This window comes from Desmodus rotundus, chromosome 5, assembly GCF_022682495.2.
Source record: "Desmodus rotundus isolate HL8 chromosome 5, HLdesRot8A.1, whole genome shotgun sequence".
In the NCBI taxonomy this organism is placed as follows: Eukaryota; Metazoa; Chordata; class Mammalia; order Chiroptera; family Phyllostomidae; genus Desmodus; species Desmodus rotundus.
This window is the reverse complement of record NC_071391.1, coordinates 148,568,402-148,583,080: the sequence shown is the minus strand read 5'-3', so window position 1 is coordinate 148,583,080 and position 14,679 is coordinate 148,568,402. Positions and strand designations below refer to the sequence as shown.

General features: G+C 44.4%; 1 protein-coding gene across 1 annotated transcript in view; it reads left to right on the top strand.

Moving 5' to 3' along the window:
* The window catches only part of TTC27 (tetratricopeptide repeat domain 27), a 131,328-nt gene that overhangs the window by 114,659 nt on the left and 1,990 nt on the right, over nucleotides 1–14,679 (top strand). Inside the window, exons 17-18 of the mRNA XM_024552639.3 lie at nucleotides 9,415–9,612; nucleotides 10,874–10,985. Of these exons, the coding sequence (XP_024408407.2) occupies nucleotides 9,415–9,612; nucleotides 10,874–10,985 (310 nt within the window). The remainder of the gene's footprint in view (nucleotides 1–9,414; nucleotides 9,613–10,873; nucleotides 10,986–14,679) is intronic.

Genomic DNA, 14,679 nt, shown 5'->3' with positions numbered 1-14,679 from the left:
AGCTATGGGTCAGGGTTATCAGCCCAGGAAACAGAGCAAGTTCTCTGGAGCGGGCCAAGTGGAGCAGGGTGTTAGCCAAGCTGGGGAAATGGCCTCACTCCTGGCCTGGAGCCCTCCTGGACGGCTTTGTAACTGGACCTAAGGCAGCCTGATTCCTTCCTTCTTCAAAGACCTCCAGGATTCAAGGGCCAACACGTGTGCTTTTGGCCAGGCTTTTGGTGAGACTTGGCCAAGGACTTCAAGGTTTGTGTTGGCAAAGAGGATTGTTAACACTTTTTGTGGAGACTCCTTAGCATTTATATTAGAATTGCTTTTTCTTCATGCGAGGAAAGATCCACTCTCTTCAGGGGCTCGTGGTGGTTCCACACCATCATTCTCTGCTTGCCGCATCCCCCAAGCACAGTCCGTGGTGGAGGTGAGAAACAGGCTTGGGGTAGAGAACGAAACAAACGTTCTGTATCGCCGCGATGAATTAGAGGTGCGGGTAGGGATTTAGAAGTCATGTGGAATCAGTGATGTGATGTTGGTTTAGGTGGGGTGTGAGGGACTGTGGTGCCGTTTATGCTGATGAAACTGAAAGCCCTCTAAGTATCCAGGCTCAAAAAATACACTTAGGTTATTGTATGGTACATAAAATGAATTCCAAGTAAACTAAATATATGCTAAATATTTTCTCATCTCAGATAAATTAGGAATAAAATTGGATACTTAGCAAATTTTCTAAACTTTGAAACAAGGAGAGCTTAAAGGAATTTTCATGACTTCATTATAAAATATGTGACAAAAATATTTGTAACAATTAGGAAAATAAAAATCTAATAATATACTTGTTATATAAAGAGTTAACATCTGCTACAGGAATGAACTGGGATAGAATAAAGGGTTCAGAAACAGACTCAAGTAAGTGTGAGAATTCAGTATATGACAAGGATGGCATTTAAGTCTGTGGGGTAAAATTAGAGTATTCAGTATGTATTGGAATAGTTGGTCAAGCATTTGGGACCAAAAACTGAAGCTCTGTGTCACTCCTTAAACCAGAAGAAACACAAATGGATAACATTTAAATTGAAATGCCTTGAGAAGCAGGATTGTGTTGTAGGTAACAGCACGGATTCTGGGGTTGGACAGCCTGGCTTATTGCCTACCTCTGCCCGTCACTGACCTTGGGCGAGTTACCTCAACCACTCGTTCTTTAGTTTCATAAAGTGCGGGATGATAACATTGGGTTGGCCAGAAAGTTCATTTGGTGCTCTAGTAGTGCTTAGCTGTCTTTAACTTCTCGTGAAACAATTTTGGTAGGTTGTATTGTGCCAGCTGTCATATCAACATGCATTTAAAAAAATCGAAATCAGTGAATTTTTGTGTAGCCATTTTAATACTGAAGATGGAAGAAAATATGCAACGTTTTCATTATCTTATGCTTTATTATCTCAAGAAATGTAAAAACACCACTGAAATGCAACGTGGATTTGTGCAGTGTATGAAGAAGGTGCTGTGACTGATCGAACGCGTCAAAAGTGGTTTGTGAAGTTTCATGCTGCAGATTTCTCACTGGATGATGCTCCACAATAGGGTAGAGCAGTTGAAGTTGATAGCGATTAAATCAGGACATTAATTCAGAACAATCAATGTTACAACACGTGGGAGATAGCTGACATACTCAAAATATCCAAATCAGTAAAGTTATTGGTGAAAATGAAAAATGTGTCTTATTTTATGGGAAAAACCCTAAATAAGTAGACTTTTTGGCCAACCCAGTTCTCACAATTCTCTAGTTTCCTGGAGCTACTGTAACAAATTACCACAAATTTGGTGTCTTCAAACAACAGAAATTTATCCTCTCCATTCAGGTCTGCAGGCTAGAACCCGAAATTAAGATGATTGCTGAGCCGTTGCTTGCTCTGAAGGCTTCTTCTAGCTTCCGGGGGTTCCTGGCACTCCTTGGCTGGTGGCAGCATCACTCTGCCTCTGTGTCCCCCCTCACCCACTTCTTACCTCCTCTCTGTGTGTCCTCTCCTCTTCATTTGGTATGACCTCAACTTATCTAATTACATTTGCAAAGACCCTGTTTCCAAATAAGGTCACATTCCGCGGTGCTGTAAGGACTTGAGTTTTGGGGGACACTGTTGGACTCACCACAACTGCCATGCTTCCTTTAAGGGAAAAAGCAGGGGCCTTGAGAACAGTGGGATTGGTAAAGGTAGTGGGGTGGATCCAACACACACCTTATTGGTAGCTGTGTGGTGCGTGCATGGAGGTTCACCAAGGAGGCCAGAGAGACCTTGACTGGTCATGTGAAGGTCTTGCCTTCGGCAAGTAGCACCCAGTGTTTGAACATCTGGAAGTGAGGGAAGTGATAGTAAGAATGGGGAGGGAATTGATAGAAAACTGAAGAAAGCTTTTCAAAGAGAGAAACTTTCTTAGCCATAAGTAATATTGAAAGAGAAGACCAGAATCCCAGGCCATGATGGAGAAATTGAGATTTTAAAAAATGTTCTATTATTTGGCTTCAGGAGATTGTGATATTATCTGAAATATCATGAAAAAATTGTCTATGTGGATATGTACATACTCTGGAAAGAGGGTTCAAACTCTTATTTGATCCATATAGGTGTCTGTAACCCCAAGAAAATAGTTAAAATAATCATCTTTTCAGATAAAAAGGCAAGTAGCCCTTCCTTTATAATCACTCTGGATTAAAATTTACCTCTGTAAGTTGCGTTACGTACAAATGGGAAAATATTACCGGATGCATTTGTCTACTGCCCGTGGGTAGTTTGTGCGCCTCCTGTCACCTCCGTGGTTTCCTGCTGCTCTTCAGCGGAGACTCGGCAGCAGCAGCATGGTCCCACTCGGTGTCCACTTCCTCAGCTCCCTCCTCTTCGGAAGCCCTGCCATTTAGGCTCATCTCCACCAGTCTGCCTAACGTACAGTCGTCAAGGTTTGTGTCCCCACGTCCAGGGACGGTTGTCAGTCCTTAGGGTTCTCAGTCTTTAGGAAGAAGGCTAGAACACCACTGATCTTGCTTTCCTTCCTGAAACACTTTCCTCCCTGGGCTCCCAGGATTCCACACTCTGACTTTACCTGCTGTGGCTTCCTTGTGTCCTCCGCAGAGCCATCCTCCCTTTTCATTCTTTGTGACAGCAGCTCCGGCTTGGTCCTCACCCTATTTTCCTTCTCCACAGATGCCGCTGCCCAGGGGGGCTCACCGTTCCTTTGGTTTTCCTTGCTTATCTTCCTGAAGATCTGTAACACAAGTTAAAGTTTCCCTCCACATGGCCCTTTAATCCTTTTCCATGCACGGTGTTCGGTCTGTTTATTGCATGGTGGTTGTACTTTTGCAGTTTTATCCGTTGCCTCATACTCCCCAGGGACAGTGGCTCTTCTGGTCATTTGTGCTTGGTGGGAGGGGCTGGAGCAAAGCCCAGGGCCTACCTCGTGCCCTTCCTGGTGAGTTGGGGCCATAGGAGGATCTCACCCCTTGGATACACTTTGCCACTGCCCTCTCCCAGCACCACCACGGGGTCCTGCTCCTCAGGACACCCCCTCATCTCCTGAGGGGCCACTATCTTCCATTGTCCATCTTTCCTAGTAGTCACCCAACCGCAGCGTGTGGGGGGAAGCTAGAGGCAGCTTTCAGGGGCCAGCCAGGCCTCCTGGATCTGTTACTGTCTGCGTCCCACCTTAGGCAGGCCTCTGCCCTGGTGGCCTGCACAGGGCCGGCAGTGGTGTGTGGGAGCGGAAAGGCGCAACCGAAAGCCTCTCTGGGCCTGTCTGTAGCGTTTTTCCGCCCTGGGCCTCTGTTCTCCACCCTTTCCTCCTCCCCAGGGTTTCCCATGTGTTTACTATTTCTTTCTCAGGTCCACCAACTTTCTCTTTTTTCAGGCAATGTACAGATTTGGGGTTCAGAGAAAGCAGCCAGCAATGTGTTAGTCCATTAGTTTGAAAACACCGAGGACTTTCAAAAAACTAGAGCGACAGATAAATGCTGTGCAATCTCTAGGATGAAGATTCACAATAAGACTTTTGACATTGGGAAAAAATGAGCTTATTACAAATTAAGAAAAAATTGAAATATCTTAAAAGGAAAGATCTTTGCTCAACTAACATTTGGAAGGAGATTGTAATTCACTAACAATAAAAGAAATGAAATTCAGAATAACAACAGCATATACCATTAGTAGAACAAAATATCAAAGATAAAAAATAGTAATACACCCAGTGCTGGTAATATGCAGTGAAATGACACATTTCATATATGATTGATGGACATCTAATTTGATTTAGATTTTTTAGAAGGTATCTAACTTACCCTTAGAGTTTTAAAATATTTATTCGCTTGATGTCATAATTCTGTTCCTGGTATTCTAACCTGGCAATTTTTAACTGGTGTGCCACAAGAATTTTTAATGCATGCAGTGCCTGACTGTTTAGTCAGGGGCACACCTCTTCTCCCTTAGATCAGCAGTCCCTGGCAGGAGTGGTTTCCTGGAGGACAGTTTTTCCACGGACTGGGGTCGGCGTGGGGGGGGGGGGGGGCAGGAGGCAGAGCTCAAGCAGTAATGCCAGCGAAGCTCTGATGCTCGCCCACCGCCCACCTCCTGTTGTGCAGCCAGGCTCCTAACAGGCCATGGTCTGGGGGGTGGGGACCCCTGCCGCAGACCGTCAAAAAATGACAACAGCCAACACAACAATAGCCATCTGGTGTGAATGAATCAAAATTACCCTTAACTTTTTTGTCATCTTGGCAAAAAATATATTTTTTAGGGTGCTGCAGAATTTTAGTAATTAGTTTATGTGTACCATGAGATGAAAAAGGTTGAAAATAGCTGTTCTTACCTAAGGAAGGCTTGAGTGTGAAAAACATCTTTAGGCACAAAAAATGCATTGAAGTGTTATTTATAATACCAGTAATAACAGTGGTAGCACGTGGAAACAGCCTAACTAATTGCAGGGGAGTTGTTAAACACATTGTGGTCTATCAACTCAATGGAATATTTTGAATCCATTAAAATCTATTTTATATGAAAGCATGAAAAAGCTCTATGACAATAATGTTAAGTGAAAAAGGTAAAACAGTTTGCATAGCATTATGTTCAAAAAATTTGCACATAATAAAAAGATTAGAAGGAAAATCATTGTAATGTTAGTACTGCTTGGCGATTTGATTTTTCTTTTTCATTAGGTCTAATGTCTTGGGGAAATTTTTAATTAAAAGAAACTACAGAAGTCTGTCTAGGTTTGGTCGATTCAAGGTTTGGCTTAGAAATAATAAAATGATCAAAGTTACTAACATACATATTTCATAAAAATCTTTCCAATATAAAAGAACTTACTGTTAATAAGGAAGAGAGAACAGAGGACTTAGGAGTTGTGCTTTCTAGATTAATATTGCAAATGCTCGAGGGCAAGAGCCAGAGCCAGAGCCTGGGCCATGGGTTCAAATCCAGCTCTACCTTGTGACCTTGGACAAGTTACGTGTCTTTTCTGTGTTCCAATTTCTGCATCTACAGAATGCAAATAACAAGAGCATCCTTCTCTAGGATTGTTAGGAAGGTTAAGTGTGTTCCTGGAGCCCCTGGATTGTAGGAAAGTGTGTGTGTGTGTGTGTGTGTGTGTGTGTGCGTGTGTGCGTGCGTGTGTGTGTGTGTGTTTCTACCATCACGGTTGCCTTCTCGTCGTCCTCATCAAAGCTCAGGAGTCAAGTATCGCTAGTGTTCAAAACCCAGCTCAGTGACTCCTGTAATGTGACCTTGAAGTTCATTTACTTCTCGTGCCTCAGTGTTTTGTAAAGTGAGGGTAATGAAGTACCTTCTTCCCAGGGCCACTGTGAGGAGGAAGTCATAGGAGGCTCACATCAGGTAGCAGGCAGCATCGAGGGCTGACACCGGGTGGCGGATTCTGTTGTTTTAGGTCTGTTTTGAACCATAAGAAAATGTAGGGGCACATAGCACGCCAGTGATGAGGACTTTTGCTGCCTACTTCTGACAGAGGAAGGTCGTTGAGGGTCAGCGATAATCCCAAGTTGATAAGTTTATACTGCTTTACAGTTTCAAAGCTTTTTATGTATATATTGACTCCTGATACAACCATTCTGTGATTTAGTAGAAAGAAGATCTGTCCCCATTGCCGCTGTTTCCAACTTCCTAGCATCTCCACATCTTCATGGTGGACTTCAGCAACTTACTCCACCTTCCTCTCCATCCAGATCTAGCTGCTCTTGAACACTTGGTGTTCAGGTGGATGGCACGCCCAGCACCTCGGACGGAAGCCCGTTGTCCTTACCGCGTGCCCCGTGCGCACCCCATCCAAGGGGCCGTGTCTTGGATCCTGTTTCCCCGAGAATTGTTTCATCCCTAAATTCTTAAACTTTAATATCCTACATTTTAGCCACTCACTACATACTTAGTGATTTATAGTTTTAACTACTACCAATAGGTTCAATAATCATAACGATTTACCCATTTTTATCCAATTTACAGTGGAAGAAAGCTCTTACCTGTTAAATTTTTTTTTCCACTTTTGCTAATGCAAAGGTGAATAATGCTGGTAAACTTTGTGGACTGCCCAAGAGGAAACTGTACTTCTTGGTGATTCAGTTACTCAAAGAAATTCAACTGCCACACCCTTTGTTCCTTTTAAGTTACAATGATCTATTTTCCAAAGACGGGGTAAATATGGGTTAAAAGTTACTGGTTTTGTGTTTAGTCTAGATAACTAGAATGTGATTTTTCTTAGTTAGTGGGAGGAAAATGATAATATTAGCCAGTAAATTATTAAATTACTCTACTGTTCTTCTTAAATAATTCTTTTATCACTTTAAAACCATTTTTTAAGGTTACACACTTGCCCCGTTTGTTAATGTATTTTAATAACTGTTTTCCCTTCAGTGCATGGTGCTTTCTTAATTGCAGGAAACACCGTTTTAGTGAACTTGTGTTGAAACGTAGTGCACGTAGGGAAAGGTGTACAGCCCATTAGTGAACGTAAGAACTGTCGGGGGGGGGAGCACACCTGTGTGAGCACACCTGTGTGAGCAGCCCCCAGAGCGCGCCAGGTTGTCGCCAGCTCTCCCAGAGCCCCTCCGCCTCCTCCCCTCAGCCCACCCATGCCAAGGACTCAATTTTACAGTAAAACTAAGATGTGGATATTCATGTTGCCATCATTTTTCATCTTTGCCAGTCTTTGAATGTATTGATTCTTGCCTTTTCTCTACTTTTAAATTTTTATTTTATTACAATCGCCCACACATACTGTTTTATAAGTTAAGTTGCAGTAAAAGTCTTATAACACAACATAGCAATTTCCTGCTCTACCTCTTTCCACTTTTCAAGATCCTTCTCCCTGGAGGGGAGAATCCCTTTAGTATTTTTTCCAATGGTACATTTTCATATTTCATAATGATAGTTATATACTGCTCTTTTTCATTAACCAAATTTAGGTGTTTTTAGTTGACTTCCTGTTATAGTAAATGAGGATTTAATTCTCTTATACCAGCTTTCTGCTACTTCCCTGTCTTATTATCCTAATATATTTATATTAATTTTTTTTGTAAAATTAGGCGGAGGTGTTTGGTGTCTGCTTACCCATATTCCCTTCTCTCTACCCTGCCCCCATACTCACGACACCCCACCTCCCTCCCCTTCAACAGCTCACACACACCCCCGATGCCAGCACGAGGTGCTTTCCCTCCCAAATGCCAGCACTGCCGCTCTCCATTTCCGCTGGCGAGAAGGCCAAAAGTTTTATCCCCCTCGTGGTCCCTTTGTGTAGGCTACGGTGAGGGGATGGGATGTCAGACCAACTCTGAGATCCCAGAAAAAATAAAAATAAAATACTTATTTAGTATGCTTCGTCTGTGCATGTTAGTAACTACTATAGTAGAACATCACTGTCAAAACATGTTAATTCCAGAAATGTTTATAGAATGAGCATGTGAAACAAGCGTAGGAATCTACACTTTCTCCTTTATTGTTACTTTCAGATATAAAGCCATGAGTGGGATTATAATATGAATTTCATTACTTTCAAAATTAAAACTACACGTGTGGGATTGTAATGTGAATTTATAGGCAGAGATAATCTTGTCCAAACAAGAAAGAAAAAACAATTGAATGTTATCCTCCCGACTTTTATCTCTCTATAATTAGGACTGTAAGTCTGGGCTCACCTTCCTTGGTGCTCATGGTCCAGAGGAGCTCCGTTTCCTCAGCGACATCCCGTGCGTGGGTCAAAGCACGCTGGCACGCTGGTTGCATTTCTGTTAGCACTTTCTGAAAGGAGTGTGTTCACTTAGTCTTTCCTTCAGGCACAAGTATTTAATGCGCCAACGCTGTGTGCCAGGCCCTACGTTAGACCCTGGGGTACGAGCTGCTGAAAGGTGGTGCTCCCCCTGAAGCTCAGAGTGAGACAGAGATGTGGGCACGCCCCCTCTCGGAACCCTGCTGCTCACAGTGTGGTTCTCAGACCATCAATGCTGGCACCTGCTTGTTAGAAGTACGGAATCTCGGTCCAAGGTGTATTGGTATCTCCACCTAGGATGCACATCTGACAGGCTCCTGGCTGATGCCAGTGCTGTCGGCCCACGAGCAAGGCCAGGCAGGCTCTTTGGGTGGACCAGGCGTCTTTGTTTCCCCCAGCACAGCAGTCAGTGTCTGAGGATGCACTTTCTGTGCCTCCTGCAAGCTGCCTTGAGATACATCGTCTAATGCATGATAGGTAACGGCAGATGTGCCTTGTCATGACAATGGAGCCTGCTACGGAGCTCAGTCCCTCTGTCCGCATCGAAAGCACCTGGGATAGAATGTGTAAAGACTAAAGAACGCAAGGTCGCCATGAAGTTGCCAAGTGGTGAGCGGACCTGGGGGAGTTGGAAGGATAAGAACTACTCTCTGGGCACCCTGTGTGCCTAATGCAAATGCATTAGCTGTTTGTCTTTCAACAATTTGGAGGAGCCAGGACCTGTTTAAGGAAGAGGGGCCTGGGATCTGCGTTTCACGCTGGACAGAGGGAGTGGGAGCGGCTGAGGGGATGTGCTGGAAGGTGGGAGGCACACAGTCAGTTAGGGCCCTATGGTGAGGAGCCCCGCCAGAGCCGTTCCACCTCCGTCAGAGCAGACTTGGCAAACACACGAGGCCAGAGGTGTGGGTCAGACCATTCAGAGACAGTGCTCAGATGAAGAGGGAAGAGCCCCGAGTGGAGGGCTCCCAGAGAGGGATTCGGCAGGCAGTTCTGGAGGTGGGGTTCAGGATGGCTTGACTTGTATTTCATTTTTCAAAAGTGCAGGGATGATACTCTAATTAATCGGTCTCGAGAGGTTTGTCACCGTCATTGATGATGGCGATGGCGGCCCTCTGTTTTGTTACTGGTCGGTGGTTTCTAGCTTACCGGTTCTGCTGCTTTGCGTTTTGTCAGGTCCTGAAGATCCTGGTGAGGGCGGTGACTGACGGGATGACTGACCGCAGTGGGGCCACCGCCGCCGGCCTCAGAGGAAAGCTGCAGGAGTTACTTGGCAGAGTCACTTCAAGAGTGACAAATGACGGGGACATCTGGAGGCTGTATGCCCACGTGTATGGGAATGGGCAGAGTGAAAAGCCCGAAGAAAATGAAAAGGTACGTCCTTCTTCACTCCTGGCTCTTGTCTAAACGTATGTGTAGTGGACCTTCTCTTTTGATGGTTGGAGGAAAAGTTTAAGGATTTGAAAGATAAGATTAACGTGCTCGAGTTTTCAGTTTTGGTTCAGTCTTGAACGTGAGCACTTTGAACTGTGGGCAGGTTAAGACTTGTGAGCATTCATCTTGTCTCTGCCCATGAATTTTTCTTATACAATTGTTCAGTTTCCTGCCGAAGGGTCTCTAAGCTGCTCCCTACCTACCGGAGCTGCGGCAAACAGCTGGCTCTCATTATTTACTCTGCGCCCTCGCTGCAGGCTCAGTGCTAAGGACTAAGGTAGATTGGGTACAAGGACAAAAGAGTGTTTAAATCTGAGATGGGGCTATGAAAGGGAAAAAGAAAAAGGAACCAGATAAGAATATTGGAATTGAGCTTTTAGAGCCGTAACATGAAATGCTTGATAAAGGCCGCCCTGCCCTGCCCTGTCCCCCAGGTGCACCCGATACACTTGGCAAGGCCTTGGGCCTCTTATCTCAGGACGCACAGAAGCCTCTGGAGTTCCCCGGGCTGGACTAATTGTTGTGTTCTTTTGAAAACATCCACACAAGTCAAGTGTACTCCTGCGTGAGTTTAGAATTAACCACAGCACAGATCATTGGTGGGACTCCTAGTCGTTCTCTCCTCCCGCAGTGCACGCAGCCGGCCTCTCGCAGCGCCTTGTCAGCAGGGGAACCCACACTCATGGCACACACCCGCCCCTGTGTGCTGTCCTCCTGCAGCTGCCTGCACCACGGGCTCCCTTCCCTATGTGGAATGAGGGTACTCTGAATTCTCTGACCTGTGCGCTCCCCAGAATTGGGTTGTGAAAGAGGGAGTGATGTAAATTTCTGTGCATTTACACACCTACCAATAATTCCATAGTTGCACCAACTTCACATCTCATTCTTTTAACTGGTCTCTTAAGCTTCTGGCTATAAATGGTAAGGAAATGAGTGCACTTCTTGTGCATTTCCAAATTGGGCATTTATGTACTTCTGTTTGGAGGGACGTGTCTCCATCCAGATACATCCATTTGATGCATCGCTGATCGCTGTTGAATGCTCATTTTCACCCCTTCTTTGATGAGAACGACACATACTGGGCTGTATCACACAGATGCTGGTTTTCAAGTTGCAATTGGTTCCATATGACTTCCAGGAAACAGAGCTGAAACGAGATTTCCACTTGTTATTCTGAATGTTGTTCTTTTTCTTCCCTCAGGCGTTCCAGTATCTCTGTAAGGCGTACAAATGTGACACGCAGTCCAGTGGTTGGGAGAAGGACATTACGTCATTTAAAGAAGTGGTTCAGAGAGCCTTAGGACTTGCACATGGTACTTAATGCAACATTTGCTATCCATGGCGTACTTTAATGTATTTCTACTGATGAGAGAAAGTATTAGTCAAAAGTAAAATTTCATTACGTACGGTTTCAGATTATTTCATTATATTGAAATTGTATTTAATTCAGCAAATCTTTACAGAAAAACTATGCAACAGGCACTTTTGAGCAATAAGGAGGAAATAGGATAGAGGCTTAAACACTGTTTGAAGAAGTGACCGGTGGTAGATAGGAAATATGAAATTGTGTAGAGATATGAAATGTGTTCACAACTGTATTTAATCTTCATGTCACGCAGTCTGTTTGCATTGGTTACATAGTATTAATGATAGTGGTTAAATTTTCCTGACTCATTCTTTATAGATGAAAATATGTATTCATGAAGTGCACAGATTTCTGGACTACATAGCAATATACAAAGAGCGTGGCATATGTAAGAGAAATAACAGTATAATCAATATCTTTGAGAAATGTGGTGGGTGATATTCGAGGGGAGGGGTAACCTTATCTATAAAGTTGTATACCTGTGGGCTAAATATATTCCGGGTAAAGGCTACTTTTAATTATTTGCATTAATGAAAATACACCAGATAAATTTGGTGATGCACTTATGTGCTGGCTTATGGGTGGGGGATGCCCTGGGACTGCACTTCAGATAAGGTGATGAAGCCACAATGTTAAGAACTGGATCACGAGGACTGTGAGCCCACCTAAAGTCCTCCTTTGAATTCTTGTGCAACTGGCAGTGAGAGCTCGTAGGGAGCCAGTGGGGGGAGATGAGAAGGGCAGAGCTCTGCAGTCAGGGAGGCCTGAGCGCCAGGACCCGCTCTGCCATGTACACGCAGGTGACTTTGGGGACGTCACATCACCTCTCTGAGCCTTCACTCTCTCATCAGGAAAACTAGACTGTACCAACATAGGTTATGAAGTCACGCAGTAATGAAGAAAAAAGGAAAGCTCAAGCATAAATGAAAAACATAAATTTAAAATCCAACATTTAAAAATACCAGTGTCTTACACACCATTTAAATGTTACAGTATTTTTCGGACTATAAGACGCACTGGACCATAAGACACACCTAGGTTTTAGAGGAGGAAAATAGTGAAAAAGAACCTGGCTCCACCACCGCCCCGGCCCCCCCCCCCCCCCGCCCCCGTGAGCCAGGTAAGCTTCATTCAGACTATAAGACGCACCCCAATTTTCCTCCCAAATTTGGGGGGGTACGTCTTATAGTCTGAAAAATACGGTAATCCCTTGCTTTCTTACCCTCACCTGATTCCTTATGAGGTGGAAGATCTGAGCTATGTGTTAAGGGACTCAAACTAAAAAGAGAAAAACAAGGATAAAGTTTAACTTGCCTTTAAAGAAGTAACGATATTCAAACAAGTTAGAAATAGGTTCAGTAGTTAATAATTCTATTTATGGCCTTTGAGATCATTGATAAAAAGTAATATGAATATTCAGTTTGCTGGGCCATCTGCCTCTTGACAGATGAGGCAGCAGTGCTGAACTCATGCAGCAGGAATTCAGTGTGGGGAGCTGGGCGGGATGGCCGGGAGGCCAGTGCAGGGACGGCCCGGGGTGGCCTCACGGTGGGCGCGCTCACGTGGAGTTCAGTCCTGTGCCTTTGGCCTTGGGTTTGGGGAAAGCCATGCCCAGATGTGTGACGTGCATAGTTATAGCAGGGCGCCGTTGACTCCGAAGGATTTGTCTCCTTCCACCTGCCAGCTCTCAACATTTCTGTGAACAGCTGGCTGCGTAACAGTCAAAGCCAAGGTATTTTCTGTAACCACGAAGTGACGGTGTTAATCCTGTCAGATACAAACATGCAGGTTAAAGGAGTACGCGAGGGGAGAATCTGCATTTTGCACCTCAGCGTTGGTCTTAAACTGCTTTGGGCACTTTATTCCATCAGGGCACTCCTTGGAGAAAAACTGATGTCTATTTTAAGTTCCCCTTTGACTTGAATTATTGGGTTGGTGCTTCTACAACACTGTAAGCATATTTGAGTGGATGCTCAGCTTTAGTTTCTAGCGATGTTTTAGATTTATGAAGGAAAGCTTTAACCTTTGTCGCTTCCGTACACCAGTGGTCAGTGGAAGAATCAGCTGGGTTTCTCTGTTATTTTCCTTTTTATCTTTCTCTCCAACACTGTTCTACACCTCACCCAATGCTGAAAAGGAACTAGAACGTTAAAAAAAAAAATCTCGACACCATTTATTAGCTCTCCGGTTGCTATTTCTAAGAGTAGCCATGTGCTTCGGAAAGCTTGATAAGGTATTGCAGTCTGTACGTGGTGTCCGGGACCTTTCTCGGACAGTAGTGCCGTTGTGCGCCCATCTGCACCGTCTGCAGCGCAGGTGTTCGTTCACCTACAGTCTCAGCTATTCCGTTTTGGGGGAAAGGGCCCGCGAAAGGTCGGGCCTTCTTTGCCATCCAGGAACTTTTAAAATAATAGTGTTGCGTTTTAACTTCCGTCCACCTGGAAGAAACGCTGTTCTCCTGGGTTTCCTTGTGTGTCTGTCTGTCTGTCTGACTAGCTATCTGTGTATCTCCGTCTCAAATGCCTTTTGAAAATGGGGTTGAGGAAGGGGCTAATAGAGTGTATGTTTGTCTTTTGCTCTACTTTTGTTTTTCTCAGAATGAAAATAAAGGATCGGAAAAAGAATCAACCCTGGCCCAGATGGCTCGGTTGGTTGGGCATTGTTGTGCGAACTGAAGGGTCACTGATTGGATTCCTGGCCAGGGCACTTCCCTGGGTTGCGGGTTCGGTCCCTGGTCAGGGTGATGTTTCTCTCCCTCTTTTACTCCCTCCTTTCCACTCTCTCTAAAATAAAATAAATAAATAAATAAATAAATAATCTAAGAAAGGAAGAAAGAATCACAGCTGTTTCTGATATAAGTTAGGTATTAATCGGCCCAACTACCGCATCCGTGGTAGGTACAGTGTTCCTTACTAAGGGGCACAGCCATCATAACCCCCACTTCTGAGTTAAACTAAACCCTTTGAAAATGAGTTTAACATTGTCGATTACCATGCACCCTTTCAGTCTTTAGCTGAGAAATGTCAAAGTCTAATTATTATTTTGAAATAGGAAAGTCAAACCTCATTCTCACCAGCCACGAAGGTATTAGGAATTAATGATAAAACTATTTTTGCCAGGCACAGGTAACCTCCACCCATTGGTTAGAGATTGCATGCAAAAAGAACTCTATTTCCTATCCCTGGTCCAAGGCCTAGGGTACTACGTAGACTTTAATTGTTGCAGTCTTTAGTTTTAAAATGTGTGGTCATTGTTCTGTTTGTAGCGAGCATCATTCAGAGGGACAAAAACAAGACCAGATCAGTGGAGAAATACCAGGCATTGTATTTTTACAAAGCTCTTTGCTTATTTCTATAAAGTGTTAATAGCTGGGTCTTCTGCCAGGGAGGCTTATGCCCCCTTCATAATTTCAAGTTTTAGGGAAAGGGCTCCGCAGAATGCTGGAGGCAGAGTTGCTGGAGATGAGAGACTTCCTTCTCCCCAGGCCCTGCTGATGCCAAGCGTGGCTCAGTGGCCAGAGCCAGGTTGTGGTCACGCCCTGAAGTGCAGGCACACGGGTTGTTGATACCAGCCCGTGCAGATGGCGATGTGAACCTGGAGTGTGAAATTGTACTGAGAACTGAACTGTAAGCATCTGTCAG